Raw genomic sequence first — 25,850 nt, 5'->3', positions numbered from 1 at the left:
AAATTGCAAATTTTTATATATTTTATTTTTGTTTTCTTCTGTTTTTTAAATACTAAATACAATTTTTTTAAGTACACATGTCCTAATTTGAATTTATGTTTATTCTTTTGTATCGGATTAAATCTCAAGACAATTTGGCCTTCACTAGCCTATTACATTAATTAGAACACACATTATAATATCAACATGTTTCTTCTTTAAAAAATATCTCCCAACATCAACCACTTTTTCAACAACTACCATTCATATACAATTCAACAAAAATCAATAATTATTTTTGTCCAAAATTGTTTGCATAAATGTTGAATAATTTTGATGTGATAAACCTATACTATTATACAAGGATGATTATTCTTTTTGATGTTTACATTATTTTTTCAATTTTACCCTTCAAGTCTATATTTTTTTTTCTAATTTTACTTTTCAATTCTATAAATTAAATAAATAAAAATCATCTACAAAATAAATTACAAGTTATCTATAATTAAATTGTAAATATTATTTACATTTTTTTTATAATTATAAATTTATAATTTTTTGTTATTATAAAATGTTTTCACTAGTATTAGAGTAATGGCAATGTAATAATAAATATGAGTATCATCAATATTATGAAAAGGAAATGCAACTAATATAATATAATAAGAAGACTAAGACGAGGACAACCATGACCTATTCTAAAAAAACAACTTTGTGAGATAAGTTTTTATAAATATTTTTTCTTCTAATTATTAGAATATTGTTTACTAATTTATAATTTAAGTTTACAAATTTTTTTAATCTTAAAAAATATGTTAAAAAGAGAACTTTATCATGTCCCTAATTAGCTAAGAGAGATTTCTTAAATTTACAAATTGGTAAAACACTTAACATAACATATTAATTGATTTTCTATTATTTATAAATTAATAAAAAAAGTAATAACTTTGAGTGAGGCCTTGGTTAACAAATGAGTGAGGCCTTCAACAGTTTATTAGTTAATACCAGCAGTAAACCCATTATTACCATGTTGGAGGACATCCTGGTTTACATCAAGCAAATATGAGCAAGAAAGAGGTCAAACATACAATCCTTTTCAGACAAAGAAAAACATTGCTACAACACATAATGAATTTGTCATCCATATTGAAATTACAACTATGTTGATTAGACAAAGAACATAAATCACCCCTATCAACACCTTAATCTACTTTTACTGAATCTTAACTAATTTATCCATATCACTTATAATCTTCCTACCATCTTCCATTTCTTTTCTGTTCACGAAAGAGTAAGTCTTTCTTTTGTACTTCACATTCGTATCTCTTTCCTCAATCACATAATTAGTGCACCATCTGGAGTAATTGCAATCACCATCTTCACTACCATTTTGTAACAAAAAATACCAATTACAACGACTTAGCATTCCAACAATGGCCTATTTTTTTTAGAAAGAAATACCATAACATTCATGTTCTTTTACCTTGTACTTAGGGCAACTCCAAAATTGTTTCCCTCTATTCTTAGGAGTTCTCGCAGTTCTTAAAATCGATTTCTTTCCACAAAGACAAACAGATGATACACCATCAATCCTAGATCCTCCACCATGACGACAAATGAGATTAGGGTTTTCTTCCACCACCCATTACATGTGGAAGACGAACATGAATGTGTCATCTTCAAAACTGTATTACTTCAACCACAACACTGAAAAAGAACGAACAACTACATAATTAAGATCTACCAAGAACATCGAATAATTACATCAACGAAGATCAACACTTTCTCAACAAACGAAAAACCTAACAACCAATATTAAATACCTTTTTATTAGGGATTCAAGAACAACGAACACCCTTGAACAAACACAATGAAAAACATCTACAATCCTCCTTTATTAAGGATTGAAGCAATTAAGGACTCAAAATTATAGATTGCACAAAGTTTTTCCAATCTTTTTTATTTCAAAACAGCTCAAATCTACGTAACTAACAAAATAAGTGAGTCACATCATTTAAAACACTATCAACATGTCAGGTTAATGTTTGTTTAACACTTGATCCAATTCAACGATAATAGTTTAATTGGAACAATTTTACAAAAATAAAAACTTAATTGTGACAAAAAAACTTTGAATATTAAATTGTATTAAAATTTAAATAAAAAATAAACTTTAATTTTATTAAAATTTATAGACTAATACATATTTATTTATTTTTTTCTAAAACCAATTCTCTTTGTGTTTTCTGCCTCTACAGCGAAGAAGAAGAAGAAGGGAGATAGAACTATGGAAGAGGACAACAGCGGTGTTTTGCAAGGAACGATAATATCTTAAGAACAACCACCTTTTCGGGATGGGTATGTGTAGTTAGTGAGACATTCAACACTTTTTTTCCACACCTATTGACTAAGACAACATTCTCTTTCATCCATCTTGAGGCATAATTCATAGCCCAAGCAAGTTGCATCTGTTGTCATGTTCGATTTGATTCTTCCTCTGTTTTTATTTATTATTCAACCACAAGAACCCCACCAAGAAGACATAAAACAGCAAAGCATACCATAACATGAGAAAATTCATCAATGGCAGCTTCAACACTGTGTATCGCTCTTCTCATTCCTCTCATCTTCTTCCATACTTTCCATGCTTCATCTTCCTTCTCCCTCTCCGTAGAGAACTTCAAAGAAGAACTCATACTGTCATCACCCAAACCAACATTCACAGCAGGCTTTTATGCCGTCGGACAAAACGCTTTCTGCTTCGCAGTATGGTACACCCACTCACCCGACACCCTTGTTTGGATCGCCAACCGGGACCAACCCGTTAACGGGAAACGCTCCACGCTCTCCCTTCTCAAAACCGGTAACCTCGTACTCACCGACGCCGGTCAGTTGCAAGTGTGGTCCACTGCCACCTCAACCTCATCCAGACAAGTCCGCTTACATTTGTACGACACCGGCAACCTCGTACTCCTCGAAGATTCCTCCGACAGCGCTGTTTTGTGGCAGAGCTTTGATTTCCCGACCGACACACTTCTTCCAAACCAGCCTCTGAGAGGGAGCACCAACCTCGTTTCCTCGAGAAGCGGGAGCAACCACTCCTCCGGTTTCTACAGGCTCTTCTTCGACTTCGAGAATGTTCTGCGGCTCATGTACCAGGGCCCTCGAGTTTCCAGCGTTTTCTGGCCCTACGCTTGGCTTCAGAGCAACAACTTCGGTAATGGCAACGGCAGATCCACTTTCAACGATAGCAGGGTTGCTGTGCTTGATGAATTGGGTGGCGTGCTTTCTTCCGACAACTACACTTTCAGAACGATCGATTACGGGACGGTGCTTCAACGGAGATTGACCCTCGATCATGACGGTAATGTGAGGGTCTACAGCATGGTAGATGGAGAAGAGAAGTGGATGGTGTCAGGGCTGTTTCGCCCACAACCTTGTTTTATTCATGGCATTTGTGGACCCAATAGTTATTGCACAAATGACCCAACAATTGGCAGAAAGTGTTCCTGCCTTCCAGGTATTTCAGGAAACTGGTAGAGGAAACTTTTTGGATAAACTTCTTATTAAAAGTGGTAAATAAGAAGTTAAAACGCACTGAGTTTCTCCATGAACTAAAAGTTGACTTTGCTGTCTCAGTTTTTGAAGAAGTTAAAAGAAAAGAACTTTCGTCAAAATTGCAGTATGTATGATTATTTTAGCTCAGTTAAGATTTTCTTATTTTCTTCTGTGATAAGTACTTATGGAGAAAGTATTCAAACTTATGCCAAATACTTCATTTTTTTTTATAGAGGTTCTTTCCTTTAACTTTTCCTAAAAACTGGTTTTTATCTTGTGCATAAGATGGTTTTTATTTGACTTTCTTCTGCGTAGGTAAACCCATCAGTTAGTTCTTATGTGAAAAGAAAGTAATGATAAAATAAATTAAGCTTTTCCTATGCATATTATAAAATCAAATCTTGCTATAAAAGTTGATTTGATGTTACAAGATAAGTTTATTTAATTCATTTTACTTCATGTATTCCCCCTTACAATTGTTTATACATATGAATGTCTCCTCCTGTAGTGTTCATTGAGAAATTTATGCTATCAGGTCACAGATGGATTGATAGTCAAGACTGGACTCTAGGTTGCAGACTGAATTTTGATCCTTGGTGCAACACCACTAAGCAAGAGTCTCGTTTCGTGGGCTTAGCTCAGTTTGATTTTTATGGATATGATTATGGCTTCTATCAAAATCACACTTACGAACAATGTGTGAATCAGTGCTTGCAGTTGTGCGAATGCAAAGGGTTTCAGTTCAGTTTTTCGGACCAAGGTGGTTTCGGTAGTCAATGCTACCTGAAGACACAGTTGCTGAATGGGCATTATTCAGTAAGTTTCTCAGGATCATTCTTCCTGAGGCTGCCTTTGTCTCACGACTATGAGAAGCCCATCAGTAATGTTTTGGTTTGCGGGGGAAATAACGGAGGAGTGAAAGAACTAGAAAGACCGTATGTGGAAGAAAAAGAAAATGGATCGGTGAGGTTCATGCTGTGGTTTGCTTGTGCCTTGGGAGGACTTGAGGTTCTGTGCTTCTTTATGGTGTGGTGTTTTCTGTTTAGGAATAATGCTGACAAACAAGCCTATGTTCTTGCTGCGGAAACAGGGTTTAGGAAATTCAGTTATTCTGAATTGAAACAAGCCTCCAAAGGTTTCGGTGAAGAGATTGGAAGGGGTGGTGGAGGTACAGTGTATAAAGGTGTCTTGTCTGATGATCGGGTTGTGGCGATAAAAAGACTACATGAAATAGCAAACCAAGGAGAAAGTGAGTTCCTGGCTGAAGTAAGTATCATTGGAAGACTTAACCACATGAACTTAATTGGCATGTTAGGGTTTTGTGCCGAGGGAAAGTATAGGTTGTTGGTTTATGAGTACATGGAGAATGGTTCTTTAGCTCATAACCTTTCATCGAGTTCAAATGTTCTTGATTGGACCAAGAGGTATAACATTGCTCTGGGAACTGCAAGGGGTCTTGCTTACTTGCATGAAGAATGCTTGGAGTGGATTTTGCATTGTGATATCAAGCCCGAAAATATACTTCTCGACTCTGATTACCAACCTAAGGTAGCAGATTTTGGCTTGTCTAAGCTACTTAACCGGAACAACCTCGACAATTCAACCTTCTCGAGGATAAGAGGAACAAGAGGCTACATGGCACCGGAGTGGCTTTTCAACTTACCAATCACTTCCAAGGTGGATGTCTACAGCTATGGCGTTGTTGTCTTGGAGATGATAACTGGAAGGAGCCCAACAGCAGGTATCCAACTCTCGGAATTAGACGCAGAATCACATAATCATGGGAGGTTAGTGACATGGGTGAGGGAGAAAAGGAAGAAAGGGTCGGAAGTGGGATCATCTTGGGTGGATCAAATAGTTGACCCTGCTTTGGGATCAAAGTATGATAGGAATGAAATGGAGATATTAGCTACGGTGGCTTTGGAATGTGTAGAGGAAGAGAAAGATGTGAGACCCAGCATGAGTCATGTTGTTGAGAGGCTCCAAAGTTACGAGCACAATTCTTGATGGTTTTGAACAAAGAATAGCCAGACATTGCATGGTTTTCACCTACCTTGTTTGTTTATCATCCACGGTTTCAGTTCCTCTTGTTTTTTGGTAGATTCAGCCTATCATAAATTGTCAGTTTGTGCCTCGTGGTAAATCTTCTATTCTTGTGCAGTTTAGTCTTGCTGTTGTATATCATATTCTGGTCCTTTGAAATCGTAAGTTGCAGAATATTTCCATTAATTTCAGCATACTCTTTTGTTCCTTTAACATTATCTCTGTTGTATGATTCCAACTTTATTATAAAATTAGTTACTTATTACATATTCAATCTTAAAATTATGGCAACAATTTTGAAGATATAGTTTTACAATGATACCTAGTTTTGTATTAAGCTCTGAATTGCATATTCTTTCTGGATTACATATTCTTTCTTATAATCCCAATTGCTGTGCCAATGCGGTAGCAACCTTTAGCTAGGGTTAAAAGATACAAAATGAATTATTCCCCTGGAAATTTGAGCTATCAGGACATTTTCCAATCAACCGGCAAGAGCTCTGTTGAAAGTTTAGGTTTGTTTGATCCTGACTCTTGGGAGCTTTGCAATTAATTTAGTAGGTCATTGGCAGCATCAAACTACAGATATTATTCATAAAATTTACAAACTGGAATAAAAAATAATAGAAGAAAGCAAAATTGATCATTTCTACCAAATAATGTCTCTTTCCATGCCGTATCTAACATCCCCAGATGAATAGAAATACGGTGCCAATTTCTAGTTGCCTAAATTAGTAAAAGGACATGACTCTACTCCATATTAATGCTTCCTCAGCAAAACAAACCATCCACTTCGAGGGAAGAAAAAGAGAAAAAACAAGGAAAAGAAACAGAAAGAAAAAGAGATTTGAGGGGTAAGGATGATACTAACTAAGCCTGATGCTAGGAGAGCCTCGGGTTAAGCAGTTTGTCTGTGTTAATAACTAACCAACTGTAGAGAATGTCCAAGATATCAAATTCGTCTTTGCATAGAGATGGGATTCCCATACTTTCTAGACATCTCCTTGAGTTTGAATAGAAGTCTCCGGTTGATTATCCAAGGGCATATATTGGGCCATAATTGCCCTTATCTCAGAGTCCATGTATCTCTGCAGAAAAATGTTTCCTCTTGTAAGTTAAACGAGTTTAGGATGTCAATGCCTAAATTGTGCACTTGTATTATAACTAAAACATAAGAAAAAGTAAGACGGAAGAAACTGATTGTCATTTGAACCAGCAAATCAGGACCAACATAATATGCTGACTAAATGGAATGAGAAAGTATTAATAAAATGAAAAGATGATTTAACAAAAAGTAGTTATATTTTCTTAGAGCTATAGGTATTCTATGTTTTAATTAAAAAAAAAAACAATATTATTGTTGCATTACTATATTGACTGCAATCCTAACTAGATTTGTACCACAATCAGTATTACTTACTCGCAAGATCGAAATTTAAGAGAAAATAATACAAAAGGACTAAAGGTGGTGTGTGACTTCATTAATTCTTTTATTAAACTTCTGATAGTTATTTTGAGACAGTTTTTCTTCTTTTTAGTACTTGATTAGACACTTAATCTTGATGCTGCCTTGACTTATAGCCTTGTCTTAGGTGACCTGCATCTTGTTCCTCCTACATTGTACATCCTTCTCAGAAATATTCTAATGTACCACTTACTGAGTGCTGCATCATCTTGGGGGTGTTCAGTCTTTATTTTCAACTATTATGTTGAATGTTTTGGTATTTACGATGGTGTTTGACCTCGTACATATCGAGTATTGTAGTGTAATCAGGAAGAGTCTTCCACAAATGCAGCATCTTACCTCAACACTGGGAAAATGGATTTTTTATGTTTTGAATACTATAAATACTGAAATAATTCAAATTGACATAATAGCTTTTTATCTAGATCTGCCTTAAGGAATATTATGTCAAAGTCATACTGTTTAAAGGACAATCAAAGGAGTTAGAATTATACCCGGATTCTGTACTTGTAAAATGCATACCCCCCGACACCAGCAACAGCCAATATCAGAATAACCATCCAAACGATGCCCCCACCGGTCACCGAAGCAGCATATTTTCCTGCATATTTGTAAGATATAGCAAATGTGAAAATGAATAAATTATTATTTTAGTCTCAACAACCATGCAAAGATTATCAACATAGATAATTAGAAAGCCCAGAATAAAATTCAGAAACTACATACAGCATGAATAGAAATAAAATGCCAATGTGGCAACCAGTGCAAAGTCATGTTTTCCATGAAGAATCATCTATCGAATTTTAACGAGCGAACAAAATCTGCTGATCCAGTTAGTCCAGCATAAAAAATGGCATACAAACAGTAAGAAAATGTTAAAAATAAAAACTCACCAATGCACATATCATTTTCTCGCGTGTAGAACAAACCATCAGTACATGAGCATTCATAACTTCCCCAAGTATTTTTGCATTGACATTCTGGGCACTGGCAGGCCAATTTCTCCTTGCATTCATCCAGGTCTACAACATAATCAAAACAAGAAATTTTAGGAAACAAATGTCAGATTTCCAGAATAGCTAATGGCATAGCATAACTATTTCACCAAGATTAGTTCATGATTGATGTATTTGCCATTCAAAGGATAGGCACTAGAAGAGTAATGTTATATCTTCATACACTAACCTCCTGCTAATTCTCCTAATATCTAATAATGTATTAAGAAAAAAAAGTAAATATATTTTTATCATGAAAACAAAAACATTCAATGCTCTTTTCATTAGGTTGTAAGTTTTAATGCAGGATGTTGTCAGAAGATTTATAACTACTTAGATTAGAACAGGTCAAACAAAATTTTGAATGTCATAGTACCTTTACAGGAGTTGACTCCATCTCCCTGGAATCCAGGTGGACACTTGCAACCTTTGGTGTGGTCATCCTGCATAGTCATTTAAGAAAGCATATATCAACATTAAAAGAAAAAAAACATACATGCAAGAAAATGGAAAAGAGGACGAAGAGGATTACTTACAATACAAGCAGAGAAAGTCGTGCTACCTCTGGTTTCTTTCCAACAACCTCCGTTGTTGATTGCACACCTCAAGGCCCCTGTAGCTGCTTTGAAATAAAAATGCATGAAGGTGAATTTATATTTTGAATTTATAGCGTGGAGATTATCACATGAAGCAATTGATCTAAATAACGAAAGTAATTTACCTTCACAATGGGTATATCCATCACCAACAAACTGCACATTTTGTATAACTGGGCATTCGCATACTCTTCCTCTGAAAGTGTCCTACAATTTTGAAAGTGAAAAAACCAAGCCTTACTCCACATGTATTGAAGTACACTAATATGAACATTCACAGAAATATGGCACAAGATTGAGTTAACCAAATACCCTGCACGCAGTAATGTTAGCAGCAGCGTCCTGCCAACAACCACCATTGTTCTGCAAACACTCGTTAGTTTCCATGTCTGAAAAGGATAAGCAAAGGTACGTAATATCAATTCTTCTATCCAAAACGACAACATATATTACACATTGCCAGCTGAAAGATTTGATAAGATATAATTTATTGGCTCTTCTCCTAGGATGTTTGGGAGGGGTACGAGGAGAAAAGAAGAAATGCAAAAAGGGACCTGGAGTTAAGCAAATTGATGGCTCGGTAGTTTCTTGGAAGCCTGAACATATTGCCTTGAGTACTGCTGCTTTTGATAGCTTACCTAAAAGTGGTAGAAAATTAAAATTACACAGCAGAACAGGGTTAAAAAGCCACGAAGATATTCAGAAAGGTTATCAAACCTCTATATTGCCTGTTGTTTATAATAAGAGTAGGTAGTATAGTAACATCTCCACGATCGCCGTTACCAATCTGAAACAAAAATTCATTAACCAACAGAAGGGCCTAATTAGAGAACCGAAAAATCCCAGAAGAATGCTATATTCCCTTATAACACAAACCTGTGAATCCTGTTCATTGTTGAGAACAGGGTTGTCGACATTTGCATCAGGATCTCCGACACAATCTTTAACTTTCTTCAAATCAATACCTGTAAAGTATACCAGGAAAGAGTGAACAAGCATGCAACATATCTGTAATTAGAATAATGTAACAAAACATTCCCCCAGAATATTTGAGATGACAAATGAGAAGTTTACTTTAATTTTTGGCAACCGATTTTAAAATGAGGTTTATGTGCAATTATAACTGATGGTATTGATTATATATTAAAATTAGTCTGATATCACATTAAAAAGTAGATAAATCTAATTTAATTTTACAAAATTATCTTATAAATTTATATTTATTTATATATATATTTTAAATTCACTTTATTTCTAGTCCTAGTTCCAACAAAATCATGCAGATATGATAAGTTTGTTGTCTTTTACAGTGACTACCTTTAAAAATCATCTCAAATGTATGTCGATGAGTTGACTGTGCTAATTTTTATACTCAGTATAACTAATAATCTCTTATCATGCGAGCAAAAAGAAAAAAGCCCTATATGAGCTTTACAAGATTGGAGAAGTTCTGGCGTACACTCAAAATCAAACAGCAAAGAGAATCACAAGTCCACTGCAAAGTGTATCCAACATACCAAGAGATTTAATAACTTGGTCTGAGCATTCTTCAGTATACTTATTCTCTCTCATTGGGCAGCGGATTGAAAAGTCAGTCACATAGTCCCACCATTGCCAAGGCTTTCCACTTTCATTTGCCACTTTAAAGAAGCATACTTGACGTAAGTTTTGGATAACAACATCTTTACCACTATACCCTCTTTTGTAATCTAGCTCAGGATCTGGTGCACAGTATCTTCCATTATTTATGCACTGGGACTTGCACTGTTCGCTCAATATAAATGCTTCTGGACAATACCAAGTTATATAGTGAGGTGTAAACTTTGCAAACCCTTTCTGCTCTAGTAATTGAGCTGCCCCTTTAAAACCCTTGACAAAGTTAATTTCACTTTCACACTTTGGTCCACACTCATCATTGCTACTTGTCCAAAACTCATACTCAACTCTCTCATCAGGGTGAGGAAGAGCCTCTCTCCAATCAAGATTCACATTAACCATTTCCCCACTAGAGAGAGAACTCTTGATTTTATCCCCTAGTGATTTGCTGATAAGGGCAGAAGGAATGTTGATCTTCTCAATATAATCGTCTTTGCTGGAGCCAGTTCCTTCTTCAGGTGTGTCCATGGTGATCAATGGTTCTGTCCTATCATCTGCAACAAGAATGGCCGCCGCTCCACCTTTCTGTGCATTCCACGCCTTTAAAGTGAAGTAGCACTCTAACAAAAGTGGCAAAAAGAAGTTATACAAATTTTATCATTATCAACCATTGATATCAACACTTTTTGTACCAATCAATACCCAATAATGTGAGGCATATATAATATGTACCACAATCTTGCACAAGAAGTTAACATTACATTATTTTGAGAATACCTTCCATGTCTGTGATAGCAACGGAAAACTAATGTCAAGATGCATATTCGATCGAGAAAGTTACCACCAACTGTCTAAGTGATGCCATAAATTGCATAAAAGGAAAAGAAATGCATTGCAATGAACAGAAGATTCAAATTTTCCATACGTATAACAATATGGAACTGCATGTCAAAGAGTGAAACATACTCTCACAAATCCTGACAGTTATTCTCTTAATAAAAGCCCATTTATGAAAACCAAAAACAACACTGAATAAACCTACACATTTTACAATACAACAAAAACTTAGATGCAAATCCACTGTGACGAAACTCTAATTCTATTTGAACAAGCATGCTAAAAGCACTTGAGTAACGCCATTTTAAAGTACTTAATGAACCCATCGGAGTCTTATACTTCTTTCCTTTGTTATAATTGACTGAAGACCATTGAAAGGAGTAAAGGGTAGCTAACCTCCTCGATCAATAAGAACAAAGCTGGGGAAGGTTCCGGGCTTGGAACTCAACGAGGAATCAAAGGGTTGACATCCATTCTGATTGGTCTTCGGGTACACCACTGAGCCAATCATGGTTCCTCCATACTTGGGGACCCCAAAATTCCCAATTGCACATTCATATATACCTTTCAATGAATTTGGGGAAGTGATTTTCAAATTGTTCTTCTCCACCACAAACGATCCCAAACAAGACCCACAAAGCAAAATCCATACAAAACACAAAAAACTTTGCTTTATCCTCATTGTCATCAGATGTTGAACACTTCCACTTCAATAGAGAAAGATCTCTATCAACAGAAAAGGCAAAAAAAAAAGAAAAAAAATGTAGTTTTAGTTAACAACACCACTGAAATTGAAATAACATGTTTGAAGTACTGTCTGGATCAAATGGAAAGCTTAGCTAAGTGCAATGCATGCTTTCTGAGAAGGAAACCCAGATGAGGAAAATGAAAATGAAGACCAAAAACAATGGCTTTAGTGGCTGTTACGTGGGAGATGAGAAAATCATCCAAATCTAGAACCAATATGCGAAAGAAATGGACAATGGGGTGAATGGGTTAGTTATATTCAACGGTAATTGCACTCATTGCAATTCATACACACAACTGCAAACAATTACGATGTTCCAAATGTGGTTCAACATTTTTATTCTTTTATGTTCTTTGTGAATATAAAATCTTTACACCTCTATATTTCTTTTCAGACTCTATATTTTGTTTAATTGATACAAATAATAAAAAAAATATTCAAATGCTTTATATTATACACCTTAACATAGTCACTACACTGATATATACCGTATGATTAGATTTATGCCACTAAATATGTCATGATGGTTTATAAAAGTTTTAAAAATTTACAAGTATAAAACTGACAAAATGGAATAATTGAAATAAAATTTAATCATACTTTAATGTATCAAAAAGTAATATATTTAAGGAAAATATATATTGACTACTAAATTTTCACAACTTTTTTACACTTGAGGTGGCTTTCTAGGTGATTGAATACTAGCAGAGAAGTTATTCATTGTTCTTCTTTTTCTTTTTCGAAAACCATTTTCTATACCTTTCTTTTTTTTCTCGAATAACCTCATTCGTATCCTTTTTCTTCATTCAAGACCCTATTCCATTGTTGTCAATGCTGTTAGCAAAATGTTGAAGCTATCTAGTTTTTTTTATTATGACGTCCAAATTCAAGTCTCAAGAATTCACATGGTAAGGAAATCATTATGTATTATTTGTAAAAAGCTTTTTAATAAGTAGAAATTTGTATAGTACTTAGAATAGATTTTGTTTTTATTTATTTTATACTTTAAATTGTTTTTTTAATTCAAAAACACTCAAATAATCAATTAGTTAAAGAAATAATTGATTATCACAGAGGAAGTTTGTTAAAAGTCAAAAACTTAAAAATAACTTCCGGAAAGAATTGATTATGATTTATAATAATCGATTATGGCTAATCGATTATGATTTATAATAATGGATTATCACGACTAGTAATTAAAGTTTTTAAATATTTTTTTGGTCGTTGTACTTTCATTAATTGCAAGTTTTTAAGTATTTTTTTGGCCGTTGTACTTTCATTAATTGCATAATCGATTACTTAAGTGAGATAATCGATTATCACAACGAGAAAAGTCTGACAATAGATTTTGGAAGTATTCTTGAGTGAAGTCATTACATAAAAGTGTTAGACTCTCATTCAAATACATAACATCTCTATTCTGAATGAAAGTGAAGTAACAAATTAGGGTTTTTGCTAGAAAACTTGGTGTGGATAAGAGCGAGAACTTTCACTGTTGGTGTGATTGAGTGCTACTGTTATTGCTAAGTGATGTTTGTCATCCTTTGTGAAGCCATTCAGAGGAGATGTTCATCCCTTATGGTGTTCAGGAGAAGTGAGTATAATTTCTTGTGGTTTCAAGAGAAGTGTTTTCTAAACCTTAAACTTGTTTTTCTGTGTGATTGTAAAGTTTATTGGTTTTGTGATAGTGAAACATCAATCTCGAGGGATTAACAACTAGATGTAGGATTCTTGTGATCTGAACCAATATAAAATTATTTGTGCAATTGCTCAATTTTCTTAGTGTATTATATTTGTTTAAATTATCTGCTAAGTAAGATTAGTTTGAGAGAAAATTTTAAAAGGCACGCGTTTTCGAAAAGAAACCAATTCACTTTGTCTTGGTTTATTGTTAACACGCTAACATTATGCATCACTCTGCCAATTTTTATCCGAGCTTGCTTTGGTAGTAATTCAAATGACAAGGACAACATCAAACCTTTGCTGAGGATGCATCTATGAATAAATTTTCTTTGTTTACCGGTAAAAAACTATGCATTCTAGAAAGTTAAGATGTAAATTTTATGGAATCTATAGTAAAATTTGGGAAACTGTCACAAATAGTTTTTTTGTTGTTAATGTTATTATTAACAATTTGTAGGAACCTAAACCTCGTGATCAATGGAATGTTAATGAAAGAAGATAAACTCAAAATGATGTAAGAGTTCGAAATATAATATCACCTACTTTAACTATTGATGAGTTTTCCAGAATTTTTATCTGTAAGAATGCTTAAGAAATGTGAAAGATATTGAACGTCACTCACGAAAGAACAAATAATGTAAATAGAGCAAGAAAAAACCCTATAATCTAAAAACATGAGATGTTTCGAATGAAACTACAACCCCATTCATAAGAAGACTCTACCTGGTAATCAATACCTTTTACGTCCTCATTTGATTCATTTTTTCCATAATTGGAAACTATACTACTACTTGTAATGGGGACTACAGTACTATGCTTCAAAATGGCTATATGCTTCAAGATATGCTAACATTAATTAGTTAAAGATGTTTTTGTTTCCTATATATAAAACCACTCAAAAGTTAGTGAACACAATCTAACTAAAGAACAGCCAATTGTGTAGCTTTTCTTATAAGCCAATGGAATACATAGTGAAAGATGTGGTTTCTTGAACTACTTTGATTATAGCCATCGTTTTTTGAATGCATTTCAAGATATTTTGTGCATCTCTAGTGTCAAATGTTTACTAAGGCCAAGAAATGCATTTTAATTACTATAAAATAATTTGCTAAACTGCAGAGCTCGCAATTGATATTCAACCTTCTATACAGATCACCTTTAAAAGGAGGATCAAAAAAGTAAAAATAAAGTTGAATACAACAAGCGCAGTGTAAAACATCCATCACAAATCAGCCACAGTACAAATCAAATTTGAAGCCATGGTTTCCTGTATGAAAAACTCCAAGCTTGAAAGGTCTAATGGAGATCACCACTGTTCTCTGGGACGGCCATCGGAGAATACAGGAAGAAGGGCCTCTTCATCATTCTGTCTCGTGTATTTAACTTGTTTATTTGCCTTTCCTTGTCCAATCTCCATTACTTCATCATCGTCATCAAAATCTGGTGGCAAACTGTCATCGTCTTCATCACTCCAGCCATCATCAGCACCATCAAAATCCTCAAATCCTTCGTCACTCACTAAATTATCAACTTCTTCTGACCATGCTTCTTCCCCTTGATCACTTTCCTCTTCTCTGCCACCACCTTCTCTCAAGCTATCTTCAAGGGTCTTGCGAGCAGGTCCCTTGGGGAATCGCGGAACATTAACCAGAACACGAAGCTTTTCCTTTACAAGCAACAACCGATCCTTGTCCACCAACTGAGAGTCCCGGTAAGCTTCCCTCAGAAACACAGAATCTCTATCTCCTTTCAGAGAGACATAAAACATATCAGGATGCCTTATCAACATCCCCCTCAGCTGCTGAGAGAATCTGAACTCCTCTCGAAAATGTGTGAAGTGATCAACAAGCGTCCGCTTCTCAAGTGTGAGACTCAGAATCTCATGAACAACTCCACAAGCATGCTTTTCCTTCTCCCTTGTCCCTGCCCTCAGTGCAGAGAAATCAGAATAAGGCGAAATATAAGGCAAGTCTCTGAATTGCATAATCTTCCTCATCTCACCCTTGGAAAGATTAAGACCCTTAGGAAGCTTCACCCTGTGGAACCTGGGAGGTCTGTCTATGATCAAATTCTGCTCCTCCATTTCCCTGATGCGATTATCCTCAGCCGATAGCTCAGCCGCTGAAACCGCAAGCTCAGGGTCCCAATGAGTTAGTTCCAAGGCAGGGCCACGCTCAGTTGCAACCACTTTGAAGTACTGAGGGTACCTATGACAAATGGTGTCACGAAATCCCAGGGGGAGACCAAAATCAGTCCTGAGATGTGCAATTTTCTCCAACAAAATCCGTTTTTCCAGTGACATCATCAACAACTTCCTGAGTTTGACGACCACCAAGTCTTCCAACTCATTCCTAATCTTCAGCTCCTCAAAATAGAGTCTCTCAGCTTCAGGGGTCATTTTGAATTTCAGAGAGTAAACCCCTTCTTCCATAATCTGAAACACTGCTGGGAATTTCTTCAATATGGCAATAAGTTTCCTCCTTTTATCGAGCCCCAAATCTCTTTTGAACTTGCCAAGCTGCTTAAGCGACATAACCCTATCTGGTTGAGCCACCAGAATATTCCTCACCCTCAGAACGAATTTCAGCTTCTTGTCTCTCTGAATCACGTTGTCAAACGGAATCTCTTTCCTTCTCTTCACCGCCGCTGTTATTATGGGGCTCGCCGCATCAAATTTCGGTCTTCCATGCGGCAATTGTGATGGGACCCAACTCAAATTTCTTCCCCAAAACTGGGACTTTTGCAGGGTGCAATTGAGTTTGACGGAAAGATTGGGTTTTGCATGGAAAGGAAGAGTGTTTGAGATGAAGAAAGGTAAAGGGGTGGATGATGAAGGTGAAGATAGTATGAGTGAAGGCTCCATCTAATCTATCACTCAACAAGAACTAACACAAACAACGGCACCAAACTAGGGGCAGAAAAATGTAAAACTGATTAGAAGAAGAAGAAAACGTTGAAGAAGAGGAAGAAGATGAAGATGAAACTTACCCAGTGATATGGCCTTATGATGTCTGTGTGTGACGATAAACCCCTTTTGCAAACAATATCTTAGGGTTCTTCTCTATCCCTTTGCAAATAAAACATTAACAATTCATTATTTATTACTTCCCTTCAAACTTAATTAAGAAAATTATATTAATTTAATTGAATTCGTATGGCCAAAATTATTATCAAATAGTTTAGTTCTTATAAACATTAGGATTTAATTCTTATCACTAATGTACTTTTAGTTTGTTTTTTATGGACAAAAGCACTCGTGCAATATTTTTTCAAAATTATTAAAGTGATGTAAGTTTAAAAAATATTATAAAAAAAAGGTAAATTGTGTGATTTTGGTACAATTTTAATACTAGTAAAATTGTTTTAGTTTGATTGATTTTAATACGTTGTATTTCTTTCTTAAATTTAAATTGAATTTGTGTCAACTTGTTACAACTTGATAAGAAAAGCTTAGATTTTATACATTTTGATTTTTTATGATGGATAAGTTAAATGATTATAAATGGTTTTAAGTATTCTTGAACAATAAAATGACATAACAAGTGTTCATATCTTTAACATGTTAGTGTTAGATGTTTGAATTCATTCATGATGAGTGAATCAGACCTAAAACATATTAGAAATCTAGTTTTTAGTATAAATAATCGATTACATAAAAGGTGTAATCCATTAGACTTAGCCAGAAAACTAAACATGACTAAATAAGTTACATAATCGATTAAAACATAGATAAAGCCATAATTTGTTATGTAAGTAATATAATCGGTTAAGAATGACAAATTGATGACTAATGAAGTTAAGTGTCAATACAATGAATTATATAAGTTGGATAATAGATTAAAACAGAAAGTAAGGTCTAATCTATTATACAAATAGCCTAATTTGTTAAGATTATTAGAAGAAGCAGTTATAGACATAAGTGTTCAAATAATCGATTATAATCATGAGATAATATATTAAAACAGAGGCAAAAACATAATAGATTATGCAAATAACATAATCGATTATTTTGCGTCAAGATTTGAATTTTCTATATAAACCTGACTTAAGACATGTTTCGTTAACGTTCTAATTTTCATATACTAACAAAGTTTCTGGGTTAAGAATACAGTTACTCTTAAGAATAGTTCTTAGAGGAATTAAAGCCTCATTGGTGATTACACAACAAGATTTCATTCAAGAGTATTTGGACTTAATTGTTTCTGATTCTTCTACACTTTGAAAGTGTGATTTGATCAGGTTTTTCATTAATATGTGATATTGGATACCCGTGCAAATATAGTCAGGGTTGAGAGTTGGTGTTGCTCTTGTGATTTGTAAGAGATTGAATGATTCATCTCTTGTATTTGTTATTTCTTATTTGAGTGGTATGAGGAGTGCAATTGAGAGTTTCATTGTATTATTGTAAACTCACTGGATTCCCTTCAACTAAGGTGGTTGAAGAATGATTGAATGTAGGCTTGTGATAGCCGAACCAATATAACATGTGGTGTTTTGATCTTTCTCTTATCCTTCTTTACTTAATTGATTCATATATATTTGATTATTAGGGTAAATCCAATTCACCCCTTTTTGGATTGAGATATAAGGTCTCTCATTTCTAACCGTGTATTATGATTTAAATTGAAATTTTGTCAATTCGTGTATGCTTATCTGTTTGTTTAGTCTTGATTCATACTTGGCTTGCATAATGCGAGTCAAGCTAGCCTACCTCACATTTGAATTGGCCTGAGAGTCGAGCAACATACTTGATTTGAATTTTTTTTCTCAATTAATAACAAGTTTCCTATTTCACAAAATTTCTTTTTTTCACCTACATATATTGGTTGAATAGTTTTTGTAAATTTCATATTTGATTCAACAATTTTAACAAAATGAAATGGTTAAAACTCTATTCTATTACATTCTCATCAAACTTAAAAGTTGTGCATGGAATAAGGATTTTGCAAAAAGTAAGGTTTTGAATTATTTGCAGACCAACGAGTCAACTTGTCGTAAGCTCACGTGGACTGTGGATTAGGCCATTAAAACTTATATGAACTAGTGAGCTCAGAACATAGCCCACCCTAACTTGATATGACTTCAATATATTGTATTTTTTTTTTTTAAATTATTTTGAAATTGTTTGGGTTTCACACTACTTCAGTTTAGTGAGTTAATTGTGTCAAGTTAGCATGACTCTTTCACATTGTATTAAACTAGCATTGTTATTTTTGTAATTTTTTTAGAATTTGCAATAATTTTGAAAAAATAATTACTCCATTTTAATAATTTTGTAGATTTTTATGTATATAATTGTTATGAATCGGAGATAATATATAGAAATTATTGAGAATTTGGAAATAAAAATCGACTTTGAATATAATATCAATGTGAAACTTGATAACACTCATTTGATTTCTTAAATACTATGGTTTTTATTAAAAAAAATGTAATAAAAATGTGAAAAAAGTAACTTATTTTTAATAAATTATTGAAATCAACCATGAATGTCTTTTATTTGTAGAAATTTGATGCAAATTTTTTAAAAATGGAAAAATTATTAAAGTACTTATATTGTATAAATGTTAAAACCAGGAATCATAAAATGAGTACCATATCGAATTCTTGTTTATGGATTTCTTATATTATGTGTTTGTATTTTTTTTTTAGGTTTAAACCTCTTTTTGGTCCCTAAGTTATGAGCGGATGTTCAGTTTAGTCTCCGCTTTTAAAAATGTAAACCTTTGGTTCCTAAGTTATAAAAAATGTAGCAAATGAGTCATTTTTTGATGTTCATGGTCAAAGTACAAAGAGCAATCTAAAATGCTCTTATTATTAAGAAACAAATCAGAGCAATCTAAAGATTAGCAGTTGTTAAAAAACAACCAAAAACAGTATTTCAAGTCAAGAAAGGATTCATTTGATACATTTTTTATAACTTAGGGACCAAAGATTTAGATTTTTAAAAGCGGAGATTAAACTGAACATCCGCTTATAACTTAGGAACTAAAAAGAGGTTTAAACCTTTTTTTTTATAGATATGTTGCATTGTATATTGAAATGTACATTTATGGTATATTTTAGTTTGAAATATTTTTTTAACCCTTTTTAGTTCATGTATTCGTGGTATTATTAATTGGTGTAATCTTAATTCAAAATGGTTTTTAAAGCAGCACAGTTTGATTCTCATAATTTCATCTGTTTTCTCAGCTGATTGTTTTAATTTTTATACCATTTCATTTCATTGCATTTTCACCCTAAGAATTCATTCATACGAACCAAGAGTTTTATATTTACATTTTATGCTTCATATTTTAACAACTATGGACAATCAGCATCTGCTTTCATAGCTCAGTTGGTTAGAGCACCCGTTTAGTAAGCGGGAGGTCTTGAGTTCGACTCTCAATGAAAGCATGCTGTTTTTATCTTTTCTTCACTAAATTTGGCCTTTTTTTCCTTTTTATGAAATGTTCCAGCAATCAGAGCCATAATGATCAGTAACAAGTGAGGAGGAGTTGAAGAAAGAGTGGTTTTCATTCCGGCCAAAGCAGCTGAAGCAAGGGAAAAGGATGCATCTTTGGAAGGAACTGAGAATGTAAGAGATGCCCAGAAAACAGTGGCAGAAGCAGCATGAATGCAGGAAAGACTGATGCCTCCTTTCTTAGCTTTTGGAGAAAATCAAAACCAGTTGCACCAGTTCATTCATAACTAGAAAAGAGCATAATGAAATATGGCCTTTATCAAAGAAGATTGAAGCTGAATGATAATATCATTTGATGTGAAGAATGAGAGTTAGATTGAATGGGTTGATAGATATAGAGAAAGTTGGAGGAAGGGGACATTCATAATCAAGGACTTGACTTGTGGAAAAATTCGTTGGATGTGATGTGAGCTTCATCAACTCTTAAAACATTTTTTTAAAGGTTAGTCTATTCTTACAACATTGTTCGTTTTACTTATAAACAAATTTCAACTCTAAAAGATTTATTTAAATTTGTTCAAAATTATTCTTATATTTTATTCTAGGAACCATCTTCAATAAAAATAACCATTAGTCAATGTAATCTTATATTTAATGAAATAAAAAATATTAAATAATTTTTCTCTTGAATGGTTTTGCCCCTTTTTTTCTCATTCAATTGAAAGATCATCAGTCCATCTTGTCTCAAATTATAAATTTGATTTTAAAAGAATAATGACTAGAAATCTAAAGAATAATTTCACATCTTTCTTGGGCACTAAGAGTGCAGAAGGAATAACACAATTAGTGCAAGCTAAATCTACTTAAATATATTAGAGGCTGAGAGTCTCAGTCAGTCTCAACAATGTCAGAAATTTTTCTTAAAGTTAACATCCTGGGGCAATGATTTTAAAACTGGGTTTGCTAAGAAAAAAAGCATGAGAGACAGCAATGTAAATTTGAAGGCATGTTGATGGATACATACGGATGATGGTCATCTGAAACCATACAGGGGAATGATTTTATCACACCATCTGTCACGAAAAACTATTCATTCTAATTTCTAATGGCATGGGGTTTGTATGACTTGCAATTAAACCATTTTGATGTATTGAGGAGATTGCCACAGCCTCCCTTGTTTCCCATCACAATTGACACCTGCACCATTCAAAACCGTATCTGCGTATATATGGACATCTACAGACATCCTTGGGAGCAATGATATCATGTGAAACACTACTATACAAGTTTGACATTATTCTCGCTTATCTTCCTCCAGATCTTCTCCAAAGGCAAGATCAGTCTTCCGTTCAAGTTTGGCTGCAACATCCCCAGTTATCTTTGCTACACTGCTTGTCAGAGAGATACCCTCCTCATCAAAGTCATCTCCTGTTTCCTCCAAGTATGCATATCTACAAATGAAGATATACATGCAATCAGTCTATCAAGGAACAAAACAGCACTAAAACAGAAATAAGACCGACCCACCGAGACATGGAGAAGCAGTGTGCAAGAATGAGCAAGAGAAAAAAAGGACTGATTTAATATAAGATTATTGATTTCTTGAATGAGTAAAATGTATAATAATTCACAGCAATTATACAAATACCAAACTAAAAGAAGTGCGATGTTAACATGTGATTGATGGAGAGCAGGTTACGATTTCTCCATCAGAGATAAAGTCAAGTAGTGAGCGCAAGACAAGAATTAAATAGACCCAACATATATTAACAGGGTTAATAATTAAAACCTTTATCATTGTTGAAAAACTTAACTTAAAACAGTGGTTTATAAATCGTATACAAAATATAACCCATGGAGGAGACCAAGTCAGCATTCGTCTACACACACATACACAACCACAGGTCATGCAGCAAGTGCAAGACTACGATTATCTAGGCCCGCTAACTGATTAGCATAGTTAAAAATACTACCTGCAGTGGGTTAAAAGTCATATATAGAAAATAAATAGCATATTGAAACTAATGTGCCCACTAAGTTCTAAACATGGTTTAATTTTAACTTAGGCAACGGGATACAGATAAAGACAAGAAGAACGAAAGTGATTCTTAGGCACTCTCCTTCTGCGAGGGAGTAACAACACTTATGGTGTGTGTGGATGACATATTAGAGACAGAAAACGAAGACATAATATTCACAGCACTGCATGTAAGAGATTCCTACATTTTTTCAATGCTTTTAGGCATAATTTGAGAAGCGACACGTAGTGGCACAACTAATCTCTCATAACATCAAGTTGCAAAGATGGTTTGTCTCATTTTCTACATTAGCACACGCATACACAGATAGAAAATTGAAAGATATAATGAAGGTTAAATGGAATTTAGCATAGGTTAAAGGAAACTAGCACTACCGTATCTAACTAATCTAATAGTATACGATGCAGACAAATAGCCACCTAAATATGCCGTATATAAATGCAAGTTTGCAGTGAAATGAAAAGAAAAATCGGCAAATGAAGACCCGAAACAACTGTTGCTCTAGTAATTAATAATTACTTCTATGCTAAATAATATTAAAGGCATTTCAAATAAAAGGTTAAATATATTTGCATAAAAACTACCTTGTAACTGGCATAAAAAAAACACTGTTCACCACATCAAGGCCATGGAAAGGACAAGTACCTAGTAGGGTTCCGAGAAGGAGCCCAAAGGACACATATCACCAGCAAGAGAGCATATGAAAGCAGACACCAGAAGGCTGGGATAATCCAAGCGATTTGCCACAACTCATTCAATGGATCAGTAGCATTGAAGTATAGCTGGTCGAACACAGAGAACCCAGATCATTAGTAACACTGACTAGCATAAAAATGATTAGACAAATTTTTTTTTGAAACTCCAGCAGAAAGAACACATCACTAAAATTGATAATTTCTGTACATCAAATATATTTTCCAAGAACTACCTCAAAGCCAATCCATGCAATGGACAGTAGCACAGACACCGCGAGTGTGTTTGTAAACTTACGGTAGAGCTCAAGTTTAGCTAAGTTTCTCCTTGTCTGCATCCATAAATGACAACACAATCAAAGAACAATAGGTGCAAACGTTACGAAGCCTAACCATTTCAAGACGGCAAACAAGTCATGCTTGCTGAACCAAACACATTCAACTAGAGTTAACATTTATACACAAAAACAGTCAAAACTCAAACCAAGGCAGCACTCACTCCGTTACCATCATAAACTAAACATAACAACATCAGACTAGAAAACCCAAGGTTTTGGAATTGCCTGCAGTTTCTCCAAGGTTTTGGACAACGATGAGAAAATCCATAGAATGAAGCAGGAGTCAAGGCAAACAACAGGGAGCACCAAAAGCAGCTTGGTCTTCCCGGAGAAGTCATTGATGTTCCCCAGATGCTCAACAAGCCCGAGTGCCTCATAGGCAACAAAATACAGCAGACCAAGAAGCAGCACTCTGTAAGCAATCCTGTTCCCACCGAGCGTGGGGCGAACAACCCCATACCCCATGGACACAACCAGCAGCAGCAGCCGCGACAGCGTTTTCTTCACCGAAGTAAAGGTGACAGCCCAGAGGGTAATCCCCATGGGTCTAGTCCCAGTGGAGTTAAAGTTAGCATACTCGAAATACCACACAGCCATCTCACACATTCCCAGCGCAATAACAGCGGTGATATGATAATGCAAGTGGATAATGTCTTTCCAAAACTGAACAAACCTCAAAAACCAACAAAGACCGAGTAAAAGATAAGCCAGAGACATGAAGCCATATAGGGTCATTAGAGGGGCCATTTTTCCAGGCAGATACCCTTTAGGGTTACGCCACACTGTCCTTCCCTGAATGGTGGTGCCCTTAAGGGAAGGGTCGCAGAACATGAAGTAGAGGTAGTACATACCGGTGGCATTGATGTCAAGGGTCGTCGTATCCATCTGGACCTGTTCATCGGTTCCCTGGAAGAAGGTTTTGATGCGCTTCGGCAACTCGAGGTTGTCGGGGTTCTTCTGGATTATCACTTCACCGAGGTTGCAGATCCGCTCCTTAGCCAGCTTCGGATCGCAGCAGATCAAATCGGATTTCAGGTACGAACCTCCGATCCGGTTCCGATCCCGAACCTCTAGCAATATGGCCTCAACTAACCCCGTGTTCTGCTGCATCCTCCCCTGCGAGATTGCGGATTCACGCGGACGTGTAAACGTGACCGTTTCGAACCTGAATCCAATCAGACGGAATCAGAAAGCATAACTAACCCTAGAAATGAGAGAGTGAGCGAGTGAAGGGGACCTAGACCTGATGAAGGATTTGGCCAAGAGCGCTTCGCTGCCCCCGTGGAAGAAGAAGGCGTCGGAGCGGTGGGTGAAGGCCTCGTTGGAGTAGTCGTGGATAGAGGCATTGATCGGAGTTAGTAACAGTAAGAGGAGGAGAGGAATCGCGTGAGACTCAAACGCCGTCATCATCGCCGTCGTCGCGAAACACGAACATGCAACAAGCAATGTGATGCGATGCGACAGAAGCAATTGAAATTGTGAAGAAACGGAACAACGAATTTTGCAGGTTGGTTTAAACAAAAGTGGAAGTAAAGCTGAAAACGGTGATCATAGTTCTGTTAAATCATAATCATTCCTGAAAACCAAAAGAAAAAAAAAATAAAATTATTAATTAAATTTCAATTTGTGTTTTAGTATAAAATAAATACAAAATTATTTTTACTAAATTAGGCAAAAAAAATTGATAACTTTTGTAATTAACCTGTTTTTTTTAAGTGATGATGGATTTTGAGTTGAAAGATGTTAAAAAGAAGAATGAGCATGACTATGTTGTTTATTTTTATTTTTTTTTTAAATTTGACATGTTACAAGGTTAAGTTGTTATTTTTTAGATTGTAGTGATAATGACACGAGAATGTATATCCAAAACAAAGATTGGTGAAAACAACTTATCAGTGTAGATTAAGAATAAGACAAAGAGCATACGAATATGATTATTTACATTCTCTTAATCTTAATCTTAATTAATTAACCATTCCATTAATCTGTCAACCTCTATTTCCTGAAAAGAGGATGGAGAAATATTATCATAGATTGAAATCAATTTTAAAAGGTTGTTAAACAATTTGAGATATTTCATCGTTGAATTCAAAGGATTCAAACAACCTTTTTTTGTTTTTCAGTGTGAACTCTTGTAAATTTATCAAACAGAATTTTCAATTTGTTTGAAAATTGGTGTGCATGGATGATGATTAAGTCATTGTTTTCCAAATGCTAATATGATACAAATAATTAATATATGCCTTTCATAACATAATAAAAAAGTACTCATATATCCAATGAAATTAATAGGAAAATAAAATATCCATATAGTTTCACATAAAATCTTTAAATTCATGTATGGTTATTATTTTGTCAAGTAAACGTATAAATGTTTTAATTATTCAATATGAATTTGTTCTTTTTATATGGATTTTAGAATTAGAATTTCATCATTTATATTTTTTATAAAAATAAGATTTTTATAACAAAATGACATTGCAATTAAGTAAATTTGACGTTTATTTATTTCATATTTTGATGTTGAAGTGCATAAAACTCTTCCATCTTAATTTAATACAAAACATAAATTTAGAGAAAACCAGGAAAAAAGGTTAACTTCGTACCAACATACATAATTAATCAAGAAAGCTTATTACTTCATAATATTTTAAGCACAAAAAGTTTACATAAAGAAAATTGTTATCATCAATTCTTAGAATACCATATTTTGCATATAAGAAATTAAAAAATTTATGTTACTAATTTTCTCATAACAAAAATTGATATGCTATTATTTTGGTTTGGAATTTAATTAAGATTCAAAAATATGTGTCATGTGAAATAATAGGTCTTAATATTTAGTCAACACTTTATAGAAACATTTGATTTCACATGA

The 25,850-nt window shown here is 34.3% G+C and overlaps 4 protein-coding genes and 1 non-coding gene across 5 annotated transcripts; 2 read left to right on the top strand and 3 right to left on the bottom strand.

Moving 5' to 3' along the window:
• The first annotated feature begins 2,186 nt into the window (after positions 1-2,186).
• On the top strand, positions 2,187-5,832 carry LOC106774208 (putative receptor protein kinase ZmPK1). Its single transcript, XM_014661115.2, has 2 exons — positions 2,187-3,499; positions 4,073-5,832. The coding sequence occupies exons 1-2, from the start codon at positions 2,563-2,565 to the stop codon at positions 5,542-5,544; spliced, it is 2,409 nt and encodes an 802-aa protein (XP_014516601.1). The 5' UTR covers positions 2,187-2,562; the 3' UTR covers positions 5,545-5,832.
• A 126-nt stretch (positions 5,833-5,958) lies between these two features.
• LOC106774207 (vacuolar-sorting receptor 1) lies at positions 5,959-12,150 on the bottom strand. Its single transcript, XM_014661114.2, has 12 exons — positions 11,466-12,150; positions 10,154-10,852; positions 9,513-9,601; positions 9,354-9,423; positions 9,191-9,274; positions 8,949-9,025; positions 8,762-8,843; positions 8,577-8,659; positions 8,417-8,483; positions 7,939-8,067; positions 7,540-7,646; positions 5,959-6,668 (listed from the first exon to the last, which is right to left on the bottom strand). Exons 1-12 carry the CDS (start codon positions 11,755-11,757, stop codon positions 6,573-6,575), a joined length of 1,875 nt encoding a protein of 624 aa, XP_014516600.1. The 5' UTR covers positions 11,758-12,150; the 3' UTR covers positions 5,959-6,572.
• Positions 12,151-14,590: 2,440 nt separating this feature from the next.
• On the bottom strand, positions 14,591-16,570 carry LOC106772888 (protein ROOT PRIMORDIUM DEFECTIVE 1). Its single transcript, XM_014659509.2, has 2 exons — positions 16,489-16,570; positions 14,591-16,408 (listed from the first exon to the last, which is right to left on the bottom strand). Exon 2 carries the CDS (start codon positions 16,361-16,363, stop codon positions 14,807-14,809), a length of 1,557 nt encoding a protein of 518 aa, XP_014514995.1. The 5' UTR covers positions 16,364-16,408; positions 16,489-16,570; the 3' UTR covers positions 14,591-14,806.
• Positions 16,571-19,822: 3,252 nt separating this feature from the next.
• TRNAT-AGU lies at positions 19,823-19,896 on the top strand. Its single transcript has one exon. It is a non-coding gene; the product is annotated as a tRNA-Thr (tRNA).
• Positions 19,897-20,747: 851 nt separating this feature from the next.
• LOC106774308 (transmembrane protein 87B) lies at positions 20,748-24,515 on the bottom strand. The gene is made up of 5 exons (XM_014661259.2): positions 24,216-24,515; positions 23,198-24,137; positions 22,871-22,966; positions 22,588-22,724; positions 20,748-21,354 (listed from the first exon to the last, which is right to left on the bottom strand). The coding sequence occupies exons 1-5, from the start codon at positions 24,380-24,382 to the stop codon at positions 21,198-21,200; spliced, it is 1,497 nt and encodes a 498-aa protein (XP_014516745.1). The 5' UTR covers positions 24,383-24,515; the 3' UTR covers positions 20,748-21,197.
• Between the last annotated feature and the right edge of the window lie 1,335 nt (positions 24,516-25,850).

The sequence above is a fragment of the Vigna radiata genome, chromosome 9 (genome assembly GCF_000741045.1).
Source record: "Vigna radiata var. radiata cultivar VC1973A chromosome 9, Vradiata_ver6, whole genome shotgun sequence".
Lineage (NCBI taxonomy): Eukaryota > Viridiplantae > Streptophyta > Magnoliopsida > Fabales > Fabaceae > Vigna > Vigna radiata.
The sequence above is the reverse complement of the archived record's forward strand: the minus strand, read 5'-3'. Positions and strand labels throughout refer to the sequence as shown.

Coding starts and splice junctions, on each gene's coding strand:
- LOC106774308 (XM_014661259.2), bottom strand. CDS start 24,382: ATGATGACGGCGTTTGAGTCTCACGCGATTCCTCTCCTCCTCTTACTG. Junction 24,138..24,215: donor TTGGCCAAATCCTTCATCAG/GTCTAGGTCCCC, acceptor GATTGGATTCAG/GTTCGAAACGGTCACGTTTA. Junction 22,967..23,197: donor AAACCTTGGAGAAACTGCAG/GCAATTCCAAAA, acceptor TTATGGATGCAG/ACAAGGAGAAACTTAGCTAA.
- LOC106772888 (XM_014659509.2), bottom strand. CDS start 16,363: ATGGAGCCTTCACTCATACTATCTTCACCTTCATCATCCACCCCTTTA.
- LOC106774207 (XM_014661114.2), bottom strand. CDS start 11,757: ATGACAATGAGGATAAAGCAAAGTTTTTTGTGTTTTGTATGGATTTTG. Junction 8,660..8,761: donor TGGATATACCCATTGTGAAG/GTAAATTACTTT, acceptor ATTTCAAAGCAG/CTACAGGGGCCTTGAGGTGT. Junction 6,669..7,539: donor TTTACAAGTACAGAATCCGG/GTATAATTCTAA, acceptor ATTTTTCTGCAG/AGATACATGGACTCTGAGAT.
- LOC106774208 (XM_014661115.2), top strand. CDS start 2,563: ATGGCAGCTTCAACACTGTGTATCGCTCTTCTCATTCCTCTCATCTTC. Junction 3,500..4,072: donor AAAGTGTTCCTGCCTTCCAG/GTATTTCAGGAA, acceptor TTATGCTATCAG/GTCACAGATGGATTGATAGT.